This window comes from Lynx canadensis, chromosome B1 (genome assembly GCF_007474595.2).
Source record: "Lynx canadensis isolate LIC74 chromosome B1, mLynCan4.pri.v2, whole genome shotgun sequence".
Taxonomy (NCBI): Eukaryota; Metazoa; Chordata; class Mammalia; order Carnivora; family Felidae; genus Lynx; species Lynx canadensis.
This window is the reverse complement of record NC_044306.2, coordinates 199,606,103-199,634,098: the sequence shown is the minus strand read 5'-3', so window position 1 is coordinate 199,634,098 and position 27,996 is coordinate 199,606,103. Positions and strand designations below refer to the sequence as shown.

The following is a 27,996-nucleotide window of genomic DNA, read 5'->3' as shown; positions in this document are numbered from 1 at the left end:
TTCCCGGGCGTGAGCTCACTCGGATAGCCTAGTGACGGGTCTACGGACACAACGCGCTCCGTCTCGCAGAGGCCAGCACGTCCGCCGGGAAGGGGAGGGGAAGCTCGTTCAGGCGCGCGCCTAGCAGGTGGACCTGGCAAGTATCTTCAGGGGGATGGCGGCATCTCCCGGGCCTTGCATCAGTGCCACAACATTCTTACCTCGTACGGCACAAAAAAAAAACCCAGAGATCCTGGGGGGCTGAGCAGCTCGCCTGTGACGCAGGCAGCAAGCGGGAGCCAGGACTCGGGCCCTGTTCGGTGGCTTTGGAATCCCACGGTCCCGGGGCGGCTGGACTGAACCCAGGACTCATCCCCGCAGGGGGAGCCCTTCTTGCCGTTTACTTTTATACGCACCGGGGTCTTTAAATGAATGAAAATGCTGGAGGAAACACACGACATTATAGAGAAAGTCAAGTTTCATTTATTCCAATTAAATTATAGCACGGGCTTCATATACAAATAAAATTTTTGCGTAAATTAAAGTACAAAACGCTACAAATTTCAATCATGTAAAAATGCAAAAATATTTGTGTTTCTGTATGTTTTCCCTCGAACACGACTCGGGGTGCAGCAGCGGGCCCAGAGCATGCCCGCCGTCGTGCCCGGCTGACGTCAGGGGGCCGGTGTCTCGAGCCTGTAGCTGCTGCCCCTGGAGCCCTCCGGTCCCGCGTCTGTGTGCGCGGGGAGCCGGCAGGCCTTCCCAGATCCTGGGCTCCAGATGCTTCCGGTTATCGGCCACCGGCGGCACAGGGGCGGTCACACGATCCTCGGGCTGTTGGGAAGGGGCCGGGCCCCCTCCCGCGGCGCGGGGACGCGCCCGCCGAGCCGAGAAGATGCCGCGGGGGCCGGGCCGGGCCGTCGCCGGCCGTCACTGGTCCAGCTCGTTTTCGTTCTGCAGCGTCTTCATGGCCAGCCCCCAGAGGGTCATGCTGGAGAAGAACTGGCCCTCGGGGTTCCTGTAGGGCGTGGAGGCCGCGCGGCCGCCCGGCCCGTCGCCGCAGGGGTTGTCCAGCGCGGCCGGGGACGAGCGGCCCAGGGACGGGCTGTCGGCCGGCAGCGGCTGGTCGCCGGCGGAGGCGGCCGCGCCCGGGTAAGCGAACGTCTGCTGCGGCGCCGGCTGCAGGGGGCGCTTGGCGAGCTTGCCGGGGTCCGGACCCAGCTTCTCCGGCCCGCCGGCTCCGTGAGGCTCGACCGCGGCCCGGAACTTGCAGTAGGGGCCGGCAGCGTGGCCGTCAAATTCCGTCACGGACTCTTCCACCGGGTGCGCGGGGAGCTTGAGCGACGCGGGCATCAAGGCGACGGGCACGTCCTGGGAGAACGCATCCGAGCCCTGGGACTTCTCGAGGTCGGAGGCGTCGAGGGCCTGCGCCAGCTCGTCCAGCGCGTCCCGGCGCGCCTCGGGCCTGCAGTGCGTCCTCTTGTGCCGCCGGAGGACGGCGGAGCGCGTGAAGCACTTGCTGCACACCTCGCACGCGTACGGCTTCTCCCCCGTGTGCGTGCGCACGTGCCTGCGGAGGTCGCCGGAGCCCCCGAAACACTTCCCTGCGAGAGGAAAAGGATGTCCTTTCAGAAGCGCGCCTTCCGGAAGCACCGCCCCCGCGCCCGCCCCCTTCTAAAACCCAGAAGGGCTCTGCTTTCACCGCTTTCACGGGCACGGAGTCGAGCCCTCCCGTCACCTGCTCGCCCCGGAAGACGCTCGCTGTTCTTCTCCACTGCGTCCCTCCGACCCGCGGCCTTTTGGCGGTGGGCACCTCGGCGTGAGCCTTCGAGGGACTCTGTGTCCCCGCAGGGGAGCGCCTCGCCGGGTAAGCCGAGGTGCCAGCCCCTGCCGGCCCGTGCCGGGAAACCTCGCCCGTTTTGTTCAAGTTTTCGCAAATCTAACGTGGCCGATCGACAATTTAGAAACAGCTTTTTGCTTTCAACATAATTTTACATATGCTTCTCCTGGTTCTAGTTCCATCCTGTGTATATGATAGAGGTGGGGGGGGGTCGACTTCCATGATGAGAGTAGGTAAGATCGGAACACAGAAACCTACAGAGAGCCTTCCAGAAGACATCACATGTTGACAGAGGACTGAGAACTACGCAGTTACGTAGATGCGTATTTACAGCTTCGCCCTGACCCGTGTGAACGCGTGAACGTGGAACGCTCAGCTCCGAGCGCCCGCCCATCAGGCAGACCAGGCGTCGACGTCCATGCGTTACAGGTGTACCCTTCCCCACGCAGGATACCGAAGCTCGCCACAGTGGCCACAGTGACCCTGTGTCCTCACGTCTACACCGTGCCCTCAGCGTCAGGCTCGGTCTCTTTCACCGAACGACACCGTTTGCTATGCTGTCGCCATACCACACAGTTTACACAGACACGTGACATGTCCTGGACTCGAGACCTCAGAACCCGTCCTGGATCTCCTGCACGTGTGGGCAGGCTCCACCTGTTTGCTACTATACTTCGTGTTCAGTCACCATCTTTCTTTACACTGTTTAGGATAAATTCTCAGTAATGGAATTACTGGGCAGATGGGAATAATCTTTTCTAGGGTCCTGAAGACGTGAATTTTAGCCACAGTAGAGTTCCCCCAGGAGAGGACCGTGGCTAGTCTCTCTCTTTCATCCCAGAGGCAAGACTGGGGGCCAGACTTCACAGCCATCCTTGCCGTGAGGACACCACGGGGCAGCACCTGCCTCCTGCCTGGGGAATCCGGTGAGAGACAGCCGGCTGGCCGTGCTGGCGGCAGAGAGGACGGTCACCGTGCACGGCCGTGGCCCGCAGTCCCAGGCAGTGCAGGACGCTGCGTTTCCAGGGACTCAACGAGGGTGCTCACAAGCGAGCTGCCTGGAGCCATCTTTAGTCCAGCCTGTGAGGACTGGCCAGAGGGGCGGTGAGACCTCAACAGAGACAGTCTCTTGGGAATAAACTGCTAAAACCCAGGGCTAGAGGAAAATGTATGTCTGCGCCTTGGAAAGTGCAGAGAAATGCTGGGAAAGGAAGAGTGGGAAGGGAAGGAGAAGGCAGTCTGGGGAGGGAGAGGACAGAGGGAGGAAGGGTGGAGGAGGGAGAGGACAGAGGGAGGAAGGGTGGAGGAGGGAGAGGGAGGAGCTCTCTATTCACTGCAAAGCCCAGAACGTGAAGCCATCTTAAAACTGAACCTGTCTTCTGAACTCAAGGAAATGAAAACACACACCCACACAAAGTAGTACGCCGACGTTCACAGCGCACTTGCTGAGTGAAAGCAGTCATGAAAGGCCACATGCTGAACGATTCCGTTTATACGAAATGTCCAGAACAGGCACATCTAGAGAGAGAAAGCAGATTAATGGCTGTCTAGGCTGGGGCGCGGGAACGAAGAATGACTGCTAGTGGGTGTGGAGTTTCTTTCTGGGGTGATGAAAATGTTCTAAAATAGACCACGGTGAGGGTTGGGTTGTGCAACTCTGTGAGTAATATACCAGAACCACTGAACTGTTCGCTTTAAATGGGTAAAGTTTATGGTATGGGGCTTTTACCTCAATAAAGCGGTTACAAAATTTTGAACCTGTCCTATAAGAACGAACATTCTTGCGCTCTCTTTCTCTTCCCCTGGCCCCAGGCTGACCTTATCAGGGTCAGAAACCATGGCTAGTGAGGGGAGGGAAAGGGCTGGAAACATAAGGTGAGGCAGGCAGGGTCCTCCTCTGCTTCCTCCTCTACTGGGGTCTAAGCCAGCCCTAGCCGGGGAGGGAAGAGAGAATTTAATCTTAAATCAAGTTGACAGCTGTAATAATCGTTTGGAACTGACATTTTAAATTAGTGATTTGAGACTGCATTTGTGATTTAAAGTAACAATTGCTTTCCTTTTTTTTTTTTTTCTCTCTTTTTTTTTTTTCAACGTTTATTTATTTATTTATTTATTTATTTTTTTGGGACAGAGAGAGACAGAGCATGAACGGGGGAGGGGCAGAGAGAGAGGGAGACACAGAATCCGAAACAGGCTCCAGGCTCTGAGCCATCAGCCCAGAGCCCGACGCGGGGCTCGAACTCCCGGACCGCGAGATCGTGACCTGGCTGAAGTCGGACGCTTAACCGACTGCGCCACCCAGGCGCCCCTTTTTTCCTCTCTTTTATTAAGAGAGAGAGGGAGAGAGAGAATCCCAAGCAGGCTCCACACTGTTAGAACAGAGCCTAACATGGGCGGGGCTCGATCTCACAAACCGTGAGATCATGACCTGCGCTGAAATCAAGAGTCAGGCGCTTAACCAACTGAGCCACCCAGGTACTACCAATTTTATTTTATTAAAAAAAATTTTTTTTTTTAAATTTATTTCTGAGACAGAGAGAGACAGAGCCCGAGTGGGGGAGGGGCAGAGAGAGAGGGACACAGAATCCGAAGCAGAATCTGAGCTGTCAGCACAGAGCCTGACACGGGGCTCGAACTCACGGACCGCGAGATCATGACCTGAGCCGAAGTCGGATGCCCAACCGACTGAGCCACCCAGGCGCCCCAATTTTATTTTAAGAGTAATGAGAAGAGTCATGGAGTTGCCTAACTTTGTATCCAGGAGATGAGATCTGTGTACAATTTAAGTGGGAGACAAAAACAAAGGTACTTTCTGGCTACAGCCCAGAAGTCCTGCCCTATTCCAGATTCCAGCTCCAATTAGGAGGAGGCGCTCGGAGCAGAGCCCAATTCCAGCCTTCCCACAGCAGGACTCTGGACGTTCTCCCTGTCTGTTGCACACAGGAAGTCGTAAAAATCGTTACTCATTGATTCCTCCATGACTCAGTCGGCATGGTGAAGTGCTCGTCACAGGCACGCACGTGTACACACGCACGCACGCACACGCACACACACACACACACACACACACACACGCACACCCTCTCTCCTTCAGAGGCTCAAACCCTCCACGATCACAAGGACACAGGTAACTGAGAGTCCGCCCTCCCTCACCTGGGCGGCGAGGCCCCTCAGTAGCAAGGGCCGCCAGCCCACCCTCCCCTTTCTGGCCACTTCGCTGCCGCGTCCTTGCGGAGAGAAGCGCCCTTTGCTTCACTGTACGTGACCCAGAAGCCCTCCCTCTTGACCCCATCACACGCTCAAGATGCTCCGACAGGACAGTCCGCCGGCAGCCCCCAGGCCCTGCCGCTGAGGCGGCTGTGCTGACGCCCGCTGCTGCGCTCCTCGCCCTTCCACGCTTTTCTGTCTACGCCCCGCGGACTCGGCCGTGCCCAGAGCACCTCGGGGCAGCTCCGCGAACGTCTGACACGCGAGCCCAGGGAGGGATGAGAGGAGACCCCGCGGGAGGGGGCGAGGGGACAGCACCGCGTCCGTGTCGCCCCCGAGGAAAGGGAGGTGAACCACGCAGTGACAGGGCGGGCACCTGGGGGGCCGCGTCCGCGGGCGTCACCCACTCACCGCAGGCGGGGCAGCCGTACGGCCGCTCACCCGTGTGCCGGACCCGGTGCTTCACCAGCTTCCTCCGCATGTTAAAGGACTTGCCGCAGTCGTCACAGGTGAACACTTTGTCGGCCGTGTGCGTCTTTCTGTGCTCCTTCAGGTTGCTGAAATTACTGAAGCCTAGAGAGACCACAAGAGGCGTTCGGCTCAAGGACTGAGGCCGTTTTCGTCAGCGGTCTTCGAGAAAGAAAAGGAAAACGCTCAGCAGTACCTCGCCCACAGATGTCACACAAGTGTGGCTTCTCTCCCGAGTGAATAATAATGTGGCGCTGGACGTCACCAGAGGCTGCGAACCTGCCGTGACATTCGGAAACCCAATTAAGAATTTCTTTCCACATTGGTGCACATCTTTACAATTGCAAGTCACTGAGGGGGACGGATGGGCTGCTCCCCACATCCCTGCAGAACGAACCAGACGTGGCCTGATTTCATTTGAAATGTGCATTTTTAAAAATCTTTACTTTTTTTCTCTTTTTTACAAGAAAGTAGAAAATGATGCAAGTGCTTTGTTTCTGAATGTTTTTTTTTTTTCTACCTAGTTTCGTCACTCTTCTTCAGAGATGGTCACCGAGTTGGCTCAGGGAGGTCTCGGCCACAGAAACACGCTTCCTTCCCACCACACCTAATTGTACAACTGGTTCTGTTTGCAACAACACGTGTATGGACATGGTTTTAAACACACGCCTTGCTTTCAAAGGGAGTTCAGAAGGCTCCCGCTTAACCCACGTTGTAAAACAAGGCCAAAGGGAAGTGACACCATCTGAAGAAGCGGGGGCTCACTCCGGAGGCGCCCGAAGCGAGGGGTGTGCGGTACCCCCGGCACGAAACGTGCCCGCGGAGCTGAAGCGGCCACGGCAGAAAGGGAGACGTGCCAGGCCAGGCAGCCTTTCTTTCTCTGTTTTCTCCCATCTGCAGAGACAGCGGTTTTCCCGGACCTGAACAAGGGGCGCTTCTTCCTCCAGCGTCCCCACAGCACGTGCCGCACCCCACACTGGAGGACTTTGACTTGAGCTGTCCCCGAAGCCGTCTCTGCCCACCGCCCTTGACTATGAATTTATCGGAGGCAGAACCTGTACTGTTTTTTTTCCCTTCTCTTTTTTAACAAAGGCTTTACACCCACCGTGGAGCCCACGTGGGGCTTGGTCTCACTCTGAGACCAAGACCTGAGCTGAGATCAAGAGGCTGATGCCTAACCCACTAAACCAGCCAGGGGCCCCTATACTGTTTATGTTCCCATCACAGCACTTAGCATACAGCAGGTGCCAAATAAATGTTGGTTAAATAAATGAATGACTGAAGCGCTGTGGCTGGTGCCTGTTAAAAGTGTGCAGACTCCAGACAAGCGGCCCAGGGAGGGCAGGAAGGTCCCCACTGCGACTCTGTCACAAGTCACAGCCCTCCCAGCTGGCCACTCGCACTGCTGAGCTCTCAAGGCCTGTTTCTGACTCAGCTCAGGGCCCTTCCAGCCCTTCCTGGCTGCGAGTCTCATTGCCCCCCCCATGACAGTCACCTCCACGTCCCCATGGATCTATGACCTATGTTAACAGACATTCTTGGAATGAATGGAAATTTTAGTATAATTTTGTTTCATGTAAAATCCCATTTCCTAAGACTCTGTGTCCTAGATTTTCTTTCTCTCAATGAACATTTCTCTTTCTTTTTGTTATGGAAAAAGCCGGAGGGTCTGACTTTACCTGCGTTCCTTAGCTACGTGGTGAGCCCACAGGTGGCCCAGAGAACACCGAACTCAAAGACAGACACGAGTTATTCTTTACAAACAGAGGAACGAGCCCAGCACTGACCTCTTTCCGCAGATTTCGCAGATGTATGGTTTTTCACCAGAGTGCCGACGTAAGTGAGTCTGCAAGTTACCCGCCTGTAAGAGAGGGGAGGAGAAAACGCATACCAGTAATGACCAGTTTTCTTGAAGGTTCTGTAAATTCAAAAGGAAAACTAACAGACTGAGCCAGGTCCTGGTCCAACTTCCAGGTGAGGATTACATATGCACAGCTCAAAGCAGCCGTTGCAGGGAGACCAGGGACAGCCCCGTCCTCACTCGGGGGCCTGGGCCTGCCCGGCAATCTGCAGATCGCACGGACATGCCTGATGGCACACTTCTGACCCCAGTGCTCCCCGTGAGCCCCTGGCTTGTCGCCTTGCGGGTACGCGCTGTGCTGCTTCCCTGGCAAATGGGCCCCATACACTGTGGGGGCTGCTAAGCTTGTATTTCAAACAGACCTCAGTCCCCTTTACCTGGTGTTTTTAACTTGGACCATCTATACGCAGGCATCACTTGGAAACAAAGCATCTGTCTGTACTTGGTTATTTCAGGATTCCTTGTTTCTTTTTTAAAAACATGCTTTGGTTCCTAAAGAAGGTAAGACACGTGCAAACAGCACTTCCCCTGGGCTCTGTTGTGCCGGACTAGGCTGTCCTTTCTTTTACCTTTGTGCAAAAACGCAAAGCAGGAGACTCAGGAGCCATTTCGCTGCTGGGCCTTTTATGTTCCTAATTGCTGAAACTAGCAGGGCTTCGCAGAGAGTAACTTATTTCTTTTTTTATTTTCCTTTCATTATTGAGTTTTTATTGGTTGTTCTGAGGATCAGTACAGACAATTCAATTTGTACACAATTCTTAACGTACGTACCGAGAGAGAGTAACTTACTTAAATGGGGATCGCAAAATAGGTTTCCATGGAATGATCAATAGGAAATCAATATTAACTTGCCTCAAGTACACTAAAATCGAAACAGCAATCGCCTTCTACTAAAAAAGCTCCTGGCTAATGTTTCAAATTAGGATTTGAAAACAAAATCCTCCACTGCTGGAATTTAACTTAACAGACTCAATCTGTCATTTCCCCTCCTAATTTTTTACAGTGTTCCGTTATAAAGACACTGAAACGAATGAATGTGCCCGAGGGTAATAATGTGCCGGCATTATGCGCAAAATAAGCCAAAGAGAGAGAATGAACAGTAATGGCCAACTAACAAATTTGGCTTTGTAAATCTGCAAACTAGATTTTAAATAAAATGCAGACAGTTCATGGTTATACGTTTGAAGACGGTCTGAAGTCCACTTCTGAGTGGAAACTTACAGGTAGAAAAAGTGCGGTCTGTGGATTTCATGTTACAGAGCATGGAGATTCTGTGAGTCAGGCTCTGGGAGATCACACAGATACTTCAGAATATGATAAATATGGCTTCGAAAAAACTAGGTTTATTTGAGGTAACTAAAGAGGAAGAATTTGGCAAAACATTGGTAAATACCTAGCTTTTAACAGAATGACTATTGACAACAGTAAGTGTCAACAGCCATATATGTTTCGTCTGCCTGCCCTTACACACATCACTAAGCTGCTCTTAGTAATCAGATCTGTTTTCTAGATGAAAAACTCAGATTCAGATAAATAAGTAACTGCCCCTGTTACACAGCTGGCCAGAAAGTAACATGGGTTTGTGGGAGTCTGAACTCACAAGTTTCTGTGAATAAAGTGGCTTGTGTTGACTATTACGTACAAGAGTCACTTGGCTGTTGGGGAAACAGCTCCCGGGAGGTGAGATAATGTACCACTGACTGTTTTAAGTCAGTCAATTCCAAATTCCAGAAAAGCGCATCAATTATATAACAATTTGAATAGCACCATGGGCTCATCTGTTAAATTAGGTCCTTCTTTTTAAGTTACTTTGTAAATGATGTATCACGACTGAAATGCATTCTCTGAGTCAGTGCTTAGCAGCACTGAGCCCTTGCTTTTTAACTGAAGCGTCACAATTACTCGTTTTCAAAGCAAGTATAATCAAATGATCTTCCACTTAACATAGTATAATAAGCAGTGGTAAAACAACCCCTTGAATTTTTTTTTTTGTAGCTATTTAATAAATAGAAATGGATCATGAAAATCTTCCCCCAGATAAAGGAGCACATATTGATCTGGCCGATGGTATAAAAGCAGATGAAACACTGAAAGATTCAGGCAAAAAAGTCCAATAATGCATTCAACGATTTATGCCAAATGACACAGCAAACTGGGACCCAGAGTACTTGACCTTTACTGAAGCATCTTTATTTTTGGTAAACTGTGCTTCACTCTTGGGCTCATTACATGCTAAGTACCCGGTCCACATCTTGGATGGAACTCTCTAGCAAGCGGTAGTAACAGTGACTGCTACCGATGATTTGGAGGTTACCAGGAATGAAGCAGCTGGGTTAGCAGCCGCAGACAACTTGTCACCTAGTCACAATTCCCTTATAAAGTAGTAGCATCACGGTCTACGGAAAAGCAAACGGATGCTCTGGAGGGAAGTCATCAGACTGGGCTCCGACAGCCGGGATCAAACATCCTGATTCAGGTCTGTGGATTCCCAAGCCTGCGGCACTCACTGTCTGTGCTCAAGAACGTTAGCAGCAAAGGAGGCTCTACTCCTTCTAAGCAGATATTTTAAATTAGGAGGGGGCTGTCAGAACTGTGAACAGAAAACTCTGCTGCAGAAAAGAACTAACACCTGATTTGAGTAATTTAAAAAAATAAACCCTTTCTAATAGGCACGAGGACGTGAGCATTTAAACACAAGCAAACCAAACACATATTCTCTATCAGAACACTTTTCCAACGGCAGCTGATTACTCATGTAAAAAACAGCTGAGGAGTCATACCATCTTAGAGATAAAAGGGATCTCAGATCTTAAAAGTCACCTAGTTCAGGAGTTTTGGGACTTTAGGATTTCACCAAATAACAAAAGTTAACAGGGGAAAAAAATCTGGAGATTAGCACAGAGATGTCTCCTAAACAACGGGAGTGTGGGACATACCACCTCAGGGCTCAAAATTCAACAACTTAGGAAAAGTTCATCAAAACACTCTTACTCTTGCATTTTCCCCTGGACGGGCCCAAACCCTGTCACCTGTGGCGTCAGGCTGTGTCCGTGCCCGGGGGGAGCACACTGATCTCCAGGCGGGCCCCCTCAGTGGCGCCCCACACACGGGACACCTCTTTCCGGAAGGCACTGACTGCACCAGTCACTCCAAGTTTCCATTCCTGCCTCTTTGGAGAGACGACACAACTCCAGTCCTCTCCCGAAAGGCAGCTCAGTGCACAAGGTTTCCTCTTCCCATTTCTCACGTCACAGATGTTCCAGACCTGCCCCTACCTCACGTCTCCTCCGGGTGCACCTTCGGGGCCGGGTTCTACCCCGCATGGACACCCTGCATTCGGACAGAGCCTCACTCATACTCTAACGCATGCGGGACCCCCAGTGCTGAGATCCGCGCACAGACCGTGTCCACAAATATATTAACAGGTGTCGTCTGTTGCCACAGTCTCGAATTACGGTAGCTTTGCAAAGCTCACGTATCATACTGCTTACGGACTCAACGGCAAGGTTATGGGTAACTTTTTCCCCCCCCAAGACTGACTCTACTAAATATAAATTGAGGAAACAGCATAAAAGATTAATTCTCATTGGTGAATCTGTTTTCTCACTTTCGAGACTTCCAGAAGGGAAAATATTTACAAACTCCCTTCTACCAAAGCAAACATTCCAGTAGTAGCATGGGAGCACCCCAATACACCGTAACCGCAAACATCTGCTCCAGCTCATTCTTACTCGACACATCTCCAAAGGCAAGGGAATTAAAAGCAAAAATGAACTACTGGGACCTCCTGAAGATAAAAAGCTTCTGCAGAGCAAAGGAAGCAACCAACAAAACTAAAAGGCAACCGACAGAATGGGAAAAGATATTTGCAAATGACATATCAAAGGGCTAGTATCCAAACTCTGTAAAGACCTCGCCAAACTCCACACCCGAAAAACAAATAATCCGGTGAAGAAATGGGCAGAAAACATGACTAGACACTTCTCTAAAGAAGACATCCGGATGGCCAACAGGCACATGAAAAGATGCTCAATGTCGCTCCTCATCAGGGAAATGCAAATCAAAAGCACACTCAGATATCACCTCACGCCAGTCAGAGTGGCCAATATGTACAAATCAGGAGACTATAGATGCTGGAGAGGATGTGGAGAAACGGGAACCCTCTTGCACTGTTGGTGGGAATGCAAACTGGTGCAGCCACTCTGGAAAACAGTGTGGAGGTGCCTCAAAAAATTAAAAATAGATCTACCCTATGACCCAGCAATAGCACTGCTAGGAATTTACCCAAGGGATACAGGAGTGTTGATGCACAGGGGCAATCATACCCCAATGTTTACAGCAGCACTTTCAACAATAGCCAAATTAGGGTAAGAGCCTCAATGTCCATCAGCTGATGAATGGATAAAGAAATTGTGGTTTATATACACAATGGAATACTATGTGGCAATGAGAAAGAATGAAATATGGCCTTTTGTAGCAACGTGGATGGAACTGGAGAGTGTGATGCTAAGTGAAATAAGTCCTACAGAGAAAGACAGATACCATATGTTCACTCTTATGTGGATCCTGAGAAACTTAACAGAAGACCATGGGGGAGGGGAAGGAAAAAAAAATGGTTAGAGAGGGAGGGAGCCAAAACATAAGAGACTCTTAAAAACTGAGAACTGAGGGTTGAGGGGGGGTGGGAAGGAGGGGAGGGTGGATGATGGGCATTGAGGAGGGCACCTGTTGGGATGAGCACTGGGTGTTGTATGGAAACCAATCTGACAATAAATTATATTTAATATAAAAAATAATACAAAAAAGAAATTAAAAAAATAAAAAATAAAAATGACTGCCTGCCGTAAGGCGGAGATGGTCAGCGGGCACTACTTACAAAGTATCCCTGTATCCACAACGCGACAGCTTCCTCAATGCCAGAGACCCCCAGGCTTATCAAATGTCTGCTTGTCTTTGGGGCTCACCTGAGCAATCTCGTAACATACTTCCCGTCTTCATCACCCACCCCGAACGCCACTTCTTCCAGGCAGAAACGAGCACTCGCTTCTCTTTGCCCATGCTGTTCCCTATGCATATTTCCCCAGCACACCCCACGCTTGCCACAAACACTTATTACTGAGTGGTTTTTAAACAGAAGTCCTTGTTCACAAAAAATTTCATAATTTCACTACGAAGTAAAACAGCAATATGCATCTGAAAACTGCAAGTATACGTAATCCTATGTTCACAAAACTCCGACAAAAACACAGACCCCAGCAGAGGAGGATTTTGGGAGCGGCAGTCATCAGGGCCACCTTGATGGGACTCCGGAGGGCAAGTGCAGGACGAGGTCTGAGCAGCGGTCCTCAACCTCAGCCACACTTCCAAATCGCTGTACTAACACATCCCTACACCCGGGCCGTACCCCAAAGCGACCAAATCAGAATCTCTGGAGGCCAGACCTGCCATCGATGCCGGGAGAGGAGGCTGAAGGCTGACTACGGACGCTTCAATGTCCGGTTCTCTGTGATTAGCAAAGAAGGGTCAGGGAAGGATTCCATGCAAGGAGAGGACAGACCCTAAGCCGTCATCACATTTTAAACGTCCGAAGGGCTTTCGTGTCCACTGTTTCATTTACTCCTGACACTTGCATGAGATAGTACGATCCTGATTTAAGAATTAGGACAATGTGGGCCAGGGAGTGATGGCTGCTAATTGTTAACAGTCATGAGTCCAAGTCTTAGGTTCTCCCCCACCCCAAAGCTGTGAGGTTAAGATGGTGGTGGTGGGGGGGGGTGCCCTGGGAAGACTGGTCTGCAAGAACGGAGAGGGCGGCCCTGGGACGGGAGATAATGACGCCCCCTGAGCACGAGCTACGTGCCAGGCAGAAAGGAGTTCTTACTCCTACCAGCTCGTTTACTCCCCACATGCTCCCCAGGGTCAGTCATCTCCTTTCCCTGGTTTCACAGACAAGGAAGCTGACGTTGCAAAGGGTGGGGTGGCTTGCCCGAGGTCACTGAGTAGCAGGCCAGGGGCGGGATCCAAATCCACACTGCCCATCATCGTGGCCACAGCTCGGAAGCCCCAGGCGAGGCCATCCTGAAGCCGCCAGGGCCTTGAATAACTGGCAGCTGGAGGAGAGAGGACTCCCCTCGCTTCTCAAAAACCTAGTGGACGCAGTGTGGGTGCCAGAGTTCTCCTGGACGGCAAGTGTGGACTAAAGACGCAAAGGCAGGGGTCCGGACTCAGTGAATCCCTGCAGGTAGGTGGCAGTGGGAGGGAAAAGCCCCTGAGGGCACAGGTTTGGGGGTTGGGGGGGAGAACGAAGGGGACCCCGGAGGGCTGGCTCCGTGGGGGACGTGCCAGAAGACGGCGCCGCCACGGAGGTTCCGTGCCCTGGGGAGCGCTGCGGCCAACTCTATGGCCTGGAGGGCTCTTGGGTCAGGGCCCAGCCCAGAGTCCTGGCCCCGGTGACACAGCGTCTGCACGAGCTGCGACCGGATCTACGGCACCCGCCAGTGGAACGACGGCGTGGGGTGGCTGTTTCCTCGGCGGGCCCGTGCGCCCGGGGCCGAGCAGCCGGCCTCACCCACCCTCTAAAATGCCAGCGCCCGGCACGTGGCAGAGAAGCAGGGCTCTCCCTCCATTTCAGAAGTGGGTTGCCACCAGTCTACGTTCAGAATTTCCTCTAACACATTGACCCTCTAGGGGGTGTTTACGTCCAGCGCCCGGATCAGCACGCATAGGAGGGACCAAAACACTGGCTGGATGGGGAGACTTTATACGTGTCCCAATGATCATTAAACAGGGGTCAGCTGAAAGGCGGGCCAAGCAGGAACGAGAAATGCTTGCTCTGTTCCCCGCATCCTAACAACTGATGTGCCAGCCGGAGGAAGGGGACATTTGTCCTGGACACAGCCCGGCACTTGCGGCCTCCAGGTGGGTGGGTGCTCACTGTGGTTTACCGGAAAGCTCGTTCACAAAAGAGAAGAAACATACCAGGATCGGACCCATCCTTAAGTGGGGGGGAAGTTCACACCCTTACAAAAAAATGCTGTTTTTCCCCTGATGATCTAAAAATTTGTTTCCCTTAGAAATTATTTTCTTCCGATTTAGTGTGAAGTCAACGTTACAGACACCACCAGAGGCTTCTCTCAGAAGTCCAAATGTAGGTCTTATTTGTAATAATAATAAAAAAAAGCACTGGGTTTCGGGTTTCCAATTATTAAAGTAAATAAGAGTATTCCCACCTGAGAGAAATGTTTCCCACAAATGTTACATTCAAAAGGTTTCTCACCTGAAACAAAACAAAATAACAACTTGTAAAATCATTAGTCACATCGGCACCACAATTTTGTTCAAAATGTTTACACCATCTCTGCTGCCCTCTCAGAAGACGGCGTCGCCTTCTTTCCCAAAGTACGAGCGTGGGCAGAGTCCCCACGTCCTCCTGATTGTCCCACACCCCCCTGGACGGCGCAGAGGCGATCTGCCGGACAGCAGCGGCCTGCTCCCCTGCCCTTCGGCCTGAGTCCTTTACCACCAGTTTCCGACACGGCCAGGGAGCCTCGTTCGCACTGCACGAGGCGGCCACACAGGGGTGGACTTCAAGCGTGCCGGGGAAGACCCCTCTCCGCCGCCTTTCGGTGGCTGACGTGCGCTTACAGGGGAAAACAAGATTCAGCAGGGAGACGTGCTTCCCTGGCCACCGCCGGCCTCTGCGTCCTGGAACAGAACAGACGGGCGACCTCTGTCCAGAGTGGACACCACCCCAGGGGAACCACCGCAGCTCTGACCCGGCGTAGAGAACAGGAAAAGCGTACTTCAAGGTACCCCCTGTGGCCTGTAAAACCTACTATGCTTTGAAGACCAAGAATCCCCCTCAAATGAAGTGGTTTCATTAAGATTCTTTTTTTAAATATGAACGTTTCCCTTCTTCCTGTGTTGCTGAAGTTTGGCACCCTGCTAGCTCTCTGAGCTCCTGCCAGGATATTTTTTGAGTTGAACGGCTTCCTCAAGGACAAGCCGGAAGTTCCGACCCTGAGTAATTATAATCACACGAATCCTGTATTTGGTGACTACATTCACGTCTGAAATTATGGGTAAGACGATAATGTCAAGTGAAAGACCCCATTCTGAGTTACAACAGTCTGAAACGAGAGGTCACCAGTCGCTGAGACTCACAAGTGACCGGGGCCAATCACCCTACGCCAGGGGGCCTCCCTTTCTGCTCTCAGGACCCCTTCGCCCTCTGAATAACTGATGGCCCTAAAGAGCTTTGGTTTACATAGGCTACATCGGTGGGTAGAGCCCACGTCAGAAATGGAAACGGAGACCTTCAGAACACGCCATCAGACCTCTCGGCGGCCACCAGAGCGGCCGCAGCCTTTAGCTGACTCCACTGTGTGCCTGGAGCAGGAAAGGAGAGGGCAAGTAACATCACAGACTCTGATGGAAAGAGTTCAGGCCCCACAGACCCCCTGGAAGGGCTCCCCAGACCGTAATCAGAGAACTGCCTGCCGCCTTCCCAATTTCTGTCCCCGTCAACACCTGTGCATGGCTGTGTGATACTGGCATCCGAAGATGTTCCTTCAGAACAAACAATGTAATTTGTTTCCTTTAAAGCTAGAGAGAGATGTTCTCAAATAAAAATCATAACGATCGTTAGGCTCCAGGAAATTTAAGCAAACAGAATGACCTAAATAAAACAAGTTTTTTTCAGGCAACGCTGAGCCAACGACACTGCCTTCACATAAAATAATTCTGAACCGCTACCACCAACGAAAGCACTTTACATGCAAACACATGAAAACGAAGGGCTGCCATATAGAAGTCTCTCAATAATGCAACAAGGTAGCAAACACCTAAGCCCGTGGGCAACCCAAAGTGGTAACAGGATGGCACGTGGACATGATCACAATGGCACAAGCACCTTAAAAGCAGTTATGCTGGAAGCACCCGTTAGCATAGTACTTCTCATGCTTATAGGGGAGCTGTCATTAATTCACGTGCAGTAGAGTCACCCAGTTTAACTACAGGAAGGAAAGTAACACGTAAGTGTCGTATAACATGTAAGTGTCGTATAACGTCGTATCCGTGACACTTAGCGTTTGGAAAAAATAAACTTTCTGGAGAAAGGACGAGGTATGAATTAGGGTACTAAGCCTCTGAAAATTCAACGTTCAAAATGGAAGAATTACCGTTTGAAAACCAATTATCAAACGGTTAAAGCTGATCCTTATTAAAAAGTGTACCTCTTCCTTCCAAACCGCAATGTGAAAAAATCTGATATTAACATGGCTTCCCAGAGACCTTTTACTATTACCCTCAGTTATTTTGGTCTGGATGAACCTACAACATCATGCTTTAAAAAAATGTAAAGTTCATCTAATTCTAAAGAGCAAATACAGCTTATCCGTTTTAGAACATATCTGAGATTTTCAGCGCGTCAAAACAATTCGCTACGCTTCTTCAAAGCTGGAAGGTTTATCACACAAAGCCACGATTAAAAACGAAAAGTGTGCCATCTTTTGCAACTGGTTCTACGAGAGCGTCTACAGAACTCCGAGATCGTTCTTTAAGAGTAATCACCAACAACGTCAGAGAAAGAGCAGCTAACGCTCCTGGATTTTCTGGGGGATTATCAATGATGTCATCGAGCAACAGCAAAACTTCTTACAAAAGCAGAGCAGGCAGTGGTGTCTGAGCGTCTGGGTCAGGTCCTTTCCTTTGCCTGCGGGCACTGAATCAGTGTACCTGTGTGAGACCGTTTGTGAAGCTCCAGGTTGCTTGGGTGTTTAAAAGGTTTCCCACACAGTTCGCACGCATACTGTCTCTGCGGCTGGAGCATCTGGGACTGGTCCTCCAGCGCCGCGGGGTCCTCGGGCCGCTCCGTGTCGTTCACGCAGTTCGAGTGCTCAGAGCCGATGAGCTCCCCGCCTCCTCGTCCCTCAGCACTGGGGCCGCCGGCTTCCTCCCGCGCATCTGCGCCGGCAGGGCCTGCCCGCTCGGTCACACCGTCCTCCCGCCTGGCTTCAGACGCCGGCTCCGCGGGTGTCCGTGACCTGAGGAAGTTGAGCCTCTTCAGGTGGATGGCCTTTTTGAGCCTCATCTGCTTGGCCGGGGGCTGGCGCGTGCTGTCGGACTCCGGGTCCGGGTCCGGCTCACTCAGGGGCGGGGCCGAGCAGTGTGGAGGCAGGAGCCCCGCAGGCTCCGGCCCACATCCAGGCCGGCCGGCCGCGCCAGGCTGGCGCTCCCCGGCACCGAGACCCGTGGGGGTGCTGGACGGGAAGGGCGGCTCGCCCACCCTCCCGTGACCGGGACAGGCAGCCTGTTTATAGTACTGCTTACTGTAGAAGTTTCGGAGTTTGTAGCAGTAGCTCTGCCTGAGAGGCAGCTCTGGGCCGCTGGCCTCCAGCGGACCGGGCGCGGGTTTGGGCGCTTCGCCCGCAGGGTGATGAAGATTAACTGACGGGGGAGCGTGAGAATGGGGTTCATCCAACACCTTACTCTGCTGAACCTCCGCGGGACACTCCTGCAGCAAAGGAGGAGGGTAGTTTTCGCTGACGACACAGTTAGCGTCAGCAGCCAGAGCGCTCTGCAGGGAGAATGTACTGTTACAGGACACGCCAGGGGGCTGTTCCACAGCGGCCGATTTCAAAAACGTGTGACACAGATTCAGAACGTTTTGAACCTGCAAGCACTGGGCTATGTCCAGCACGACTCGTATGTTGTCCTGGTTAAGATCTAGATGGGACGTGTACATGAAGTCCAGGATCTGCCCGATGCCGCTGACGTTTTTAACATCCAGGTGAAAAACATCACTTTTTTGGCCTGAAGAATTCTGAAAGAGGCTCCTGATAAAAGAAAGGATAGCTGTTTATAGCATGATTACTTTTTTCTTATGAGTAATACTCATGTTAATATTCCAGAATACTATCCTGTAAATGCTGAGATTTATGTTCTGTTATTAATTTCACTTTAGAGAGAGTGTAAGAGGGGGAGAGGGGCAGAGAGAGAGAGAGAGAGAGAGAGAGAGAGAGAGAGAGAGAGAATCTTAAGCAGGCTCCGCGTTGAGCATGAGGCTCAATCCCATGACGCTGGGATCATACTGGAGCTGAAATCAAGAGTGGGATGCTCAACCAACTCAGCCACCCAGGTGCCCCTACATGCCAAGATTTTTAAATGAAGTGCATTTTAATCCTTTAAAAAGTGTTGGCAAGATGTCCATAAAGCAATTCAGATGAATTAAATTAGTGTGCTGGATATTCAACCTTCCAAACAGATCTCAAAGTAAAATTCTGAAATATACTCATTGTTCTTTTCAAAGTATAATTATCCATATGTATGATCGATTGCATACAGATAGAGTGCAGCATACAGGTAGAGTATTTCATATCTAGTCTGGCAAATTATATTTCAGACCATAAAACACATAACAAAAACATTTCCACATCTCAGTGCCTTAAAAATGTCTAAAAATAAAAAGAACTATAAGAAACCAACACTCGACACTCATTCTTTTTTTAATTTTAGTTTGTTTAATTGTGGCAAAATATACGTAATATTTACCATCTGGTCCATTCCTAAGTGGTTAAAAATGTTAAACATAGTTCCAACGGGAAATCCAGTGGCATGAAGTACGTTCACACTGCTGTGCCCCCATCACCACTGTCCATTTCCAGAACGTTTCATCTTCCCAAACCGAAACTCTACACCCATGAAACAATTAACTTCTATTCCCCCCCCCGCCCAGCCCCTGGCATTACCGCTCTACTTTCTGTCTCTGTGAATCTGACAACTCTAGGGACTTGATATACACTCATTTTGTAATCAGATCTGTTAGAGGTTTCTCTGCAACCCAACGGCCCACAAGCCAGCAGTGAGAACAAGAAGAGCCCTAGGAGTGAATGAGGGAAAAGGGCACAACGCCCACGGGCTTTATTCTGCACACGCGTCAAGTTCCAGGTGAACGAGTTTGTGCTGCATCCAAACCACCAAGCTGGGTCAGGTACGTGGTCTGGCAAGTTTGTGGACCTTTTCCCTAATCCAATCACCTGCTTCCCCAAAATAGCCTTCAGCCCTGTTCCCGCCTGAGGGAAGCACAAATTAAAAAGGGGCAGGGAAAGCAGTCTGGGACCAAGTTGCACAGGGACAAAAAGGGCTGATTACCTCAGTGAGCTGATCCGTTCATTACAACGTGTACTTAGACCACGGATGATGGCGGAGGTTTAATTTGATGGAAAGATTAAGTCAGGTTCCATATACGATTTACAAGAGCAATGAAACGGTATGCATTTTAAGGGGAAAAGAGGTACCAAAAAAAAGCTTCAGGGCTTACAGAGAGATAAATCTCAGCTACTCAGAAAACGTACGTAGAACACTTAACTCCAACAACGTCTAACAACCTAAAAATGAGTATAGGAAGAAATAAATTCAGTTCAGACGGGTTTTCTTAGACTATCCCAGTGAAAAACAAAAATGAAAATATTTTAATAAAAAGTCAGTATGTAGGGTGTTTTCCCCCCTTCAGTTTCTTATCACAAGAAAGTTCTCACCAGCAATTCTATTCTTCAATCTTTTTACCACAAAAGGGTAAGAAATACATAGAGAAACCTGACATTGATTAGAGCCATTAGAGACAAAGTGGCAACACACTTTCAATCAGCCCAGATAGTTTTTGGTCAAAAGGCTCTTTTCCTCTCAGGCTGCTCTAAATACAAAAAGCAAAACTCGCACCAGGTGCTGCAAAAGGTGAGAACAGGTGAAATCCAAGGAGAGAATAAAATTCAGTCAACACACATCCACGCTACAAGAGCTTTTTCTCCAAACGGTTAGAAGAACAAAGCCTACAACACGTACCTGAAATACTGACTGAACGCTGCCAGAACATTCTTATGTGCTTTGAAGCAGACCCCTTTCACCACCAACATGCAGTCACAAAGCAGGCCTTGGATACGCTGCTCGTGCAGTTGCTGAAGGAGGTGGCAGCTGTGGGTGGCAACCGGGTCCATGCTCAAGCACCCGGGAGACCTGCGAGGAAGAGCACGAAGTAGACCGTGAGCCAGGGGTGACGGGGAGCTGCGTGGCCCCAGAACCCGTGGACCGACCTGCAGTTCAGTCATGGCTCCTTCAAACGAACCGACAACAAGCATAAAAAACCCTGGGTCTTAAGCATCGGGACCGGTGCAGTGTCACAGAATTGCCTGCAGTGATGCAAATGTTCCGCATCTACACCGTTCGATACAGCAGCCTTAAGCACTTGAAATGTGGCTGGTGTGACTGAGGAACTAAACCTTTAATTTATTTAAAGAGCCATGGGATTTGACAGTGCAAATGTAGACTACGACCACGATAATGCCATATGCGTTTCTCTTGTTTCTACTTTGGAGTAATTCAACAACAACAAAGCGTGTGTATGTAAACACTTAGAAGGGTAGAGAAAAGCCAAGTGGATAAGACCAATCCGTATTTATTGAGCACCTATACGTGGGGCGCTGAATTAGAAGGTGAGGAAAATTAGGAACTTACCTGCAGAGATAAGGTGTAAGTCAAAATAAATTAACTTACGTCACGAGACACTAATAACAAAGATATCACAAAGCAGCACGTGTACTCGTCTGCTCCTTCCTGCCTCTCTGATAGGGTGCTACCTTAGCAAACACCCGTCTTGCACGTACCTGACGTGCACAGACTAGAAAGCGTTAGGCGCCTGCTGAGCTCAAGAGCGCTGAAGCCAAGGGAGTGGCAGGACATGATGTGCCTGTGTGTGTCAGTGCTTGTATGTGCATACGAGAGAGAGAGAGAGAGAGAGAGAGAGGGAGAGGGAGGAAGAGGGAGGGAGAGGGAGACAGAGGAAGAGAGAGGGAGAGAGAGGGAGAGAGGGAGAGAGAGGGAGAGAGGGAGAGAGAGAGGGAGAGAGGGAGAGAGAGAGGGAGAGAGAGAGAGAGAGAGAGAGAAGGGGAGAGGGTCAGACCATGTAGAATCTTACAGGCCTTTTCAAGAACGCTGACTTTAAGACTGAAGGAGATGGGACACCCTCTTTCAGACACGGAAGGTCTCACATCTCTTCAACCTCTCTATGTGCCAGGTTCTAGGGCTGCAGCAACAAACCAGCAAACATACCAAGTCCCCGCCCTCACGAAGCCTAAATTCTACTAAACACACACACACACACACACACACACACACACACACAAGTACACGACACACAACCACACGCACACAAAGTACATGACACACAACCACACGAATACAGTACTCAGACACCTGAATACACAGGAGAGACACGCCACAGGGAAGAGAAGTCGTGGGGACAGATGAAGTCGGCCTGGGGCAGGCGTGTGCCGCAATGGCCGTGCAGAACGGTGTGGTCTCTTCGTTCGCTTTCATCCTCGGTGCAGAAGCATGATGGAAAAAGTCACCAAACCACGAAGCCAAAACAAAGCTTTTGAACACAGCCCCTTCTCCCATCGTGATCACCATCGCCTTATCCCCTCCCATGCCCCCTAGGTGCCCGCCAAAACACGCTACCTGCGGCTCCCCAGACAAGCTGTGTTGGGGAGAGTGCGGAGCCCCAGACACTGCTCATGACCTACGTGACTTTGGGCAATGACTATCTCCATGTCCACATTCCTCACCCTACCTCACGGGTTATGGAGACAATTGTGAGAACCCACATGAACATCGAGAACAGCAACAGACATATTAAGTATTCAACAAATGTTCTCTCTAAAGAGCACCCAGAGAGCCTGTGAAAAGCCCCGGCTCCTGGACACTGTCTGGGTTTTGTCCAGTCTTGTTCCAGCTGGTCCTGGGGCAGGCAGATTACAGGACCCTGCCTTGCTCTCTGCCCCAAAAGCCCTCGGTTCTGATACTTCCTGTCCTGGGAATACTTTATCCACACTGGACCCTTCCAAATATCAGGGCTCTGCTGAGCTGTCACCATCTCCTAGAAGCCTTTCCTGCCGTTCGGAAACGTGTTCCTTCCTCCTCAGTGTTTCCTCAAGTCTGGGGTCCCCCCTCTGCAATCGTACGGCACCCCACACCTGCCTCCCTAGATGACCAATCCTTATGTTCGATCAGTTGCGTCTCCAGCTCTGCTGTGAGCTCTGAGGGCACCACCTTATTCACCTTTGCCTGGCACAGAGCAGACACTCACCCATTAAGATCCACAGTGGCTAACCTCTGCTGCTAACGAACAACAGTTAGTGATGTCTCTTTACATCTTTTTGACACCCCCCCCTCCAGCCCCACCGCTACTCTCCTAGGCCCTTTCCCTTCTCTTCATTTCCACCACGTCTGTCTCCCTCGTCCATAAAAGTGACTGTGACCTGACTTCACCATGAAGGTTGAGTCCACAGATAACCTGATGTAACCTGAGTGCCTTTAAATTATTTTCGTAATTCCAGTTTTCTCGCTCGTCCCTCACTCGACCCCTTCAGCTTCACAGGATGAAGTGTGCCTTCCTTGCAAAGCCAGCTTTCCTCCTCCCCTTGCCCCCACCACGGCCTCCCCCAGCACTTGGCTTCATTCTCGGCTTTTTCACTGCTTTGCTCTGTCCCCACCTGGCCCACCAGTTCCTGCGAACACACCAAGATTGCCTCGCGTTGAAAAAAAGCAGAAGAAAACAGGACAACAAAACCGTCCCTCTAGGCACCTCTATTCATCACAGCGTGTTTTCTGACACCCCTCAAAGCAGCCACTCCACATCCGGCTCTGCTTTCGGAGGACTCTCTTCTCACCTTGCGTCTTGCTACACACGTGCCCGCAGGGGCCGCTCCCCAGCTACAGCCTGTGGAGTGCGGTCTGCGCACCTCCCTCTGGACACGCCTGCCTCCCCCGGGGCCCTCCTCTTACCAAGCCCCTGATCTGCTCCCTCTCTATCCTGTACGTCCTCCTCGGCGAGCCCCTTACCAAGCGGTAATGCCCCTTACGATTCAGTCCCTGGGCCCCCTTCTCTTGGATATGAAAATCACATCTACTCCTGGCCTTCATCTGCTCGAAGCAGAAAACCCCAAAATGGGACACTTTAGCTTTGATCACTAGCTCCAAATGTCCAACTTTCTGCTAACCATCTCCACTGTATGACCCCTCGACTTTGAATCTCTAAAACTCACCCTCAGCTCTACGCCTCATTTGGATTCCCCTATTTCTTCACGGAAAGCTTAGTTTCTGACATGTAAAGCTTGGGGTACTGGCATGATCTCTTGGTTTGAGATCAGGGTGGGATTCAAAGAAAACTAGCATTAGAGGTGATGACACCTATAAAGAGCAACACTAAAGCACGGGGAGAGGGTTTTGTCACTCAGACCAAGAATACAGAAAGAGGAGCGTTATGTCAGGTGGTGGGGCAGTGCCCCGTGTTAAATCCTTGAGGGTACCGAACAGCCAAATGATAGAGTACTCAGTTACCTACCCCTGCCCCATCAGTTGCTTGAAAACAAAAGGATTACTGGCTTATTGTTATTACCTATCATTCACTATTTTCGGGCCAGGAACTGTGTTAAGCACATTCTATCCATTAACTCCAATAATACGACAAGAACCCTATTATCGGCCTTTTTGAAGAGACGAAATTAAGAAATGGGGAGTTTAAATATCCTGTGTTCCAAAGCCAGGATTTAAAGCCTGGTTCCTAACCCTGGAGCCCATGCTCTGGTGCTATGCTACATCCCACGAGAAAAAGGACATTAAAAATACAACACAAAACCTTCCTCTGTAGGCTTTAACGCTAAAATGCAGCAAATGTTCTCGATCTTTAGACATTTTCCAGCTATATAGAAGTAATGTACAGTTAGAAACTGTTACACAATTTACACGGACTATGAAAATCATAACTATTCTGTACTACTCAGTACAGTTCTCTAATGGCTTCATGACAGCAATTCTGTACCTCCCCCACAAGATTAGAGAGAGCTCTGGAAAAATAATTTACATCTCATATTCCTCATGAGTCTCAGGGGTGACAAGTGTAAATAACGACGGATCATGTGCCTAAGACAGTGATAATAAAGACCCGTGCTTACCAAATGCTTCTAACGTGCCATGCACTGTTCTAAGCCCTTTACGCGTGTTTTTTCAGTCCCTATGCTCATCTCATACCCAGTTCATCTCATTTAATTCTCACGATAATCATAAGTACCCCTCTTAGTTTATAGATGAGGATGATGAGGCACGTGGACCATTAAAGAGGGCTACAACTCTGACATTCCTCCAAGGGGAGGTGGGATCTAGGTCTCTCCCTGCCTTGAATCTGAGCAGCCTGTGTCTTAACCAACAACAGGCAAAAGTGAGGGTGTAAAGCCCTGCTCATTTCTGGGTCTGACAGCTGCCACTGTCTGTCTTCTGGAACAGTGACTCTGGAGGCCTGGGTTGGCTGTAAGGCGCCCCACTGGAGAACATGTGGAACCGGAGAAGGACTCAGCTGAGCCCAGCCTTCCAGCCACGAGACAGCAAAGCCACACCTGACTCTCCAGACCAGCCCCAGCCTCCAGGCGAGTATCACATGGAACTGAAGAATTGCCCAGTGGAGCTCTGCTTGAATTCCTGGCCCACAAAACCGTGAGAGAAAATAAGTTTTTAAGTCCCTAAGTTTTGGGGTAGTTTGTTGCAACGCAAGAGACAACCTGACCGGGTACAGAGAAGACGACACAGCTAGTGAGTAACTGATAATAAGGGGCGGAGTTCCGATTTAAACCCAGGGAATGACCCCAAAGCCCACGTGCTTAACCCCTACTCTGAGTTCCACTCAGCAGGTGAAAGGCCTTCCTTGGATCCAGTCAGTTGAGGGCCTAGGTGAGCACGGCATACGCGAGAAGGGGCAAGTGCAACACACAGTGTCGTGCTGGGACTCAAGGGGCACAGACCGATCTCCGTGTTTGCAGCTGCTCGCTCTGTGACCAGGAACAAAGACCAGAGGACACAGACCACATCTGCCTTATTCATCAGCGTATCTCTGGTACCTAGAAGGGCGCCCTGAACACAGGGGTGCTCAATACATAGCATCTCCACAGATGGAGACTCTGAGCCTCAGTTTTCCGTATGTAAAAATGGAGAGGTCCCCCACTGGTTAAAGAATTCCTAGGGTATTTCCTGTTTTAAATGCTACAAATCTGTACCGAAATGTGATGGTGGGAAGATGGACGAACTGGACTCAAAGGGAAATTTGGGAAAACTTGGGAAAATATGGGAAAAGAGAACACACACACACACACACACACACACGAAACAGCTTACATGTGAAGAGGTGCTTGTAAAGGGAGTAAGAGCCAGAACGGAATTCTACCCTGCAGAGAGGGATCCTAGAGCAGGGGCCTTTCTGTTCCCTGGGACACTTTTCCAACTGGTCAGATACCCAGAATTTGCAGAAGTTTCTTTCCTGGGGCCACCAATGGATACTTCTCCAAAGGTCCACAGTTCACACACCTCAGCACCCACCTTGCCTTAGAGTGGTCCGACCTTTGTCTTTGGTCATCACGGTTTTCAAATGGCTTATTCCTAATGTCCCCTCCCCCCAATCCCATGACAGAAGCAATGGCTTCAAGCAAGCAAGCCTGGTTGTCTTAGCTCTCTAGTGACTGACTCTAAGACACTATATAGGCCGACGCAGTTAAACTGACATTGTGTGCCTGACATGTGCAAGGCGTTGTGAGGATGAAACGCCTGGGCAAGATCTGTCCCCTGCCCTCCACAGGCTGTGTCTCAGTTTTCACCTCATTCATTTAACTTTATGGAGTGTCACTGTATGCTCCCCACTGAGGGTATGATGGTGAACAACTCACATATGCGGCCACCAGAGCCTTCATGGACGAGGACCTCAAATCCCTCCATTCTGACCTCAGTCTGTACTTTCCAACAGACTAAGTTCTTCTTTGCAGCTCGTTTCTTAACTCAGGCAAAGCATCCCCTGCTGGGAACTGAAACTGCCCCCTCAAGCCACAAGGCCTGCCCTGAGCCGGGAAGACGCCGTGTGACTGACCCTAAGACGATGACCGATCTGACCTTCACTGCCCACCTGCACGCATCTGCCAACCTCTGTTCCACATTTTCCTTATATAAACCTGGAAGCCCTTCCGGCACTTTGGAGACGGTCTTTGAGCCCTAGTCCACTGTCCTGCCCGTGGTGGCCTCCCTGAAATATACTCCTTTCTTGCGTCACCGCCACTCATTTCTCTGCCTTTGGATTTCATCAGTGGTCTGTCTGGGGGGTCCCGAGTCAGGTGCCCTTGGACCCCGGTGCCCCAGATAGAGAATAAACAGGAACTAGATGGTCCAGGAGATGCTGGAAGAGGGAAGTGCAGATTAATTTGAAGGAGGAGGGTCAGGGAGAACTTCCTCGAGGAAGAGACATGTGTGCTGAAACCGGAAAATTCGATTTACCAAGAAAGACGAAAGAGGGCTCCCCCTGGGCTTCCAGGGGGGACCAAATGAAAACACAAATGCAGAAGAGCACAAACACCAATGAGACACATGTGTGCCCTGCACACAAAAACACCTCAACCGCCCTGCTTTGAGACCTCAAGGCCATTCTGTCACTTCTGTTGGAAAATGTTTTCTTCCTTGTCCTTCCGGCGAATGCCTTCTGTTAAGGGCTGAATGGTGTTCCCCCCAAAACCCAAACGTTGAAACCCTAAGCCCTAGTACCTCATAATATTTGCGGCTTTGAGATCGGGTCTTTAAAGAGGTAATTACGTGAAGCCATTCGAGTGGGCCCTAATGCAATCGGACTGCTGTCCCCATTAGGGGAGAAAACTTGGACACCAGGAGAGACCTCAGGGATGCTCCCGCACAGAAGAAAGGCCACGTGAAAACACGGCAAAAACGTGGGTGTCTGCGGGCCAGGTGGTGCAGCCTCAGAAGAAACCATCCCGATACCTTGGTCTTGGACTTCCAGCCTGTGGTGCTGGCTACGAGGGCTTAGCAAACGGATGCACTCTCCATTCCAGCCCAACCGCGCTCACCTCCGGAGAGAAACTCTCCTTATCACCCCTCCCCCCTCCCCGCCGGGTGACTGGAGCGCACATGACCGTGTCCACACCCCGTTCACCGCGTTCACCCCGTAGCCACTCGGTTAAGCGGCAAGCACTTAATGACCGCCCCCGTCTGCCAGCCCCCGCTGAGGGCCAAGAGGAACGGCTGAACCATTAAGCAAGCGGCGGGCACCGTGCTGAGCGCGGCGCGTTCACCGACTCCCGGGCCGGACCGGGGACGGAGTCTCCGCGCCCGTTTCACACGCGCGCAGCCCGCGTGGAAACGAGGCCGCGCTTGGCTAGGAGCTCCGCGGCGCTCAGCCCTGCCCGCGACTACAGGGCGACAGACGGGGACAAGGAGCGCGCCACGGGGCCGAAGCGGCGGCACCGGGGGCGCAGGCCCCGCGCCTCTGGGATCGAGCGAACTCCCGCGCGACCCTCGCTCAGCCCGGGAGCGGAGGCGGCGGCGGCGGCTCCGGGCCGGGGCCGCTCCCACCGCACCGCGCTGGGGCCCCCACGCCCTCGCGAGGCCGGCCTCCCGGCCCGGCGGCCACCTACCCGAGTCCTGCCTCGCCTGCCCCTCTTCACCGGCCGCCGCCACCGCCGCCCTCAGCGCCGCTCGCCGGGCCCGGCCGGCCGCGGAACCATCCCGACAACGCCCCCTTGGCCGGCCGGATCCGCCTCCGGCTTCC

General features: G+C 51.2%; 1 protein-coding gene across 1 annotated transcript; it reads right to left on the bottom strand.

Annotated features, from left to right (window-relative positions):
* Nucleotides 1-439: 439 nt before the first annotated feature.
* Nucleotides 440-27,968, bottom strand: ZBTB49 (zinc finger and BTB domain containing 49). The gene is made up of 8 exons (XM_030314213.1): nt 27,863-27,968; nt 20,196-20,366; nt 17,091-18,190; nt 14,585-14,631; nt 7,282-7,355; nt 5,691-5,773; nt 5,438-5,599; nt 440-1,583 (listed from the first exon to the last, which is right to left on the bottom strand). Exons 2-8 carry the CDS (start codon nt 20,345-20,347, stop codon nt 910-912), a joined length of 2,292 nt encoding a protein of 763 aa, XP_030170073.1. The 5' UTR covers nt 20,348-20,366; nt 27,863-27,968; the 3' UTR covers nt 440-909.
* Between the last annotated feature and the right edge of the window lie 28 nt (nt 27,969-27,996).

Coding starts and splice junctions, on each gene's coding strand:
- ZBTB49 (XM_030314213.1), bottom strand. CDS start 20,347: ATGGACCCGGTTGCCACCCACAGCTGCCACCTCCTTCAGCAACTGCAC. Junction 7,356..14,584: donor GTGGGAAACATTTCTCTCAG/GTGGGAATACTC, acceptor CCTCTCTTACAG/GCGGGTAACTTGCAGACTCA. Junction 5,774..7,281: donor TGCGAAATCTGCGGAAAGAG/GTCAGTGCTGGG, acceptor ATGTCACGGCAG/GTTCGCAGCCTCTGGTGACG.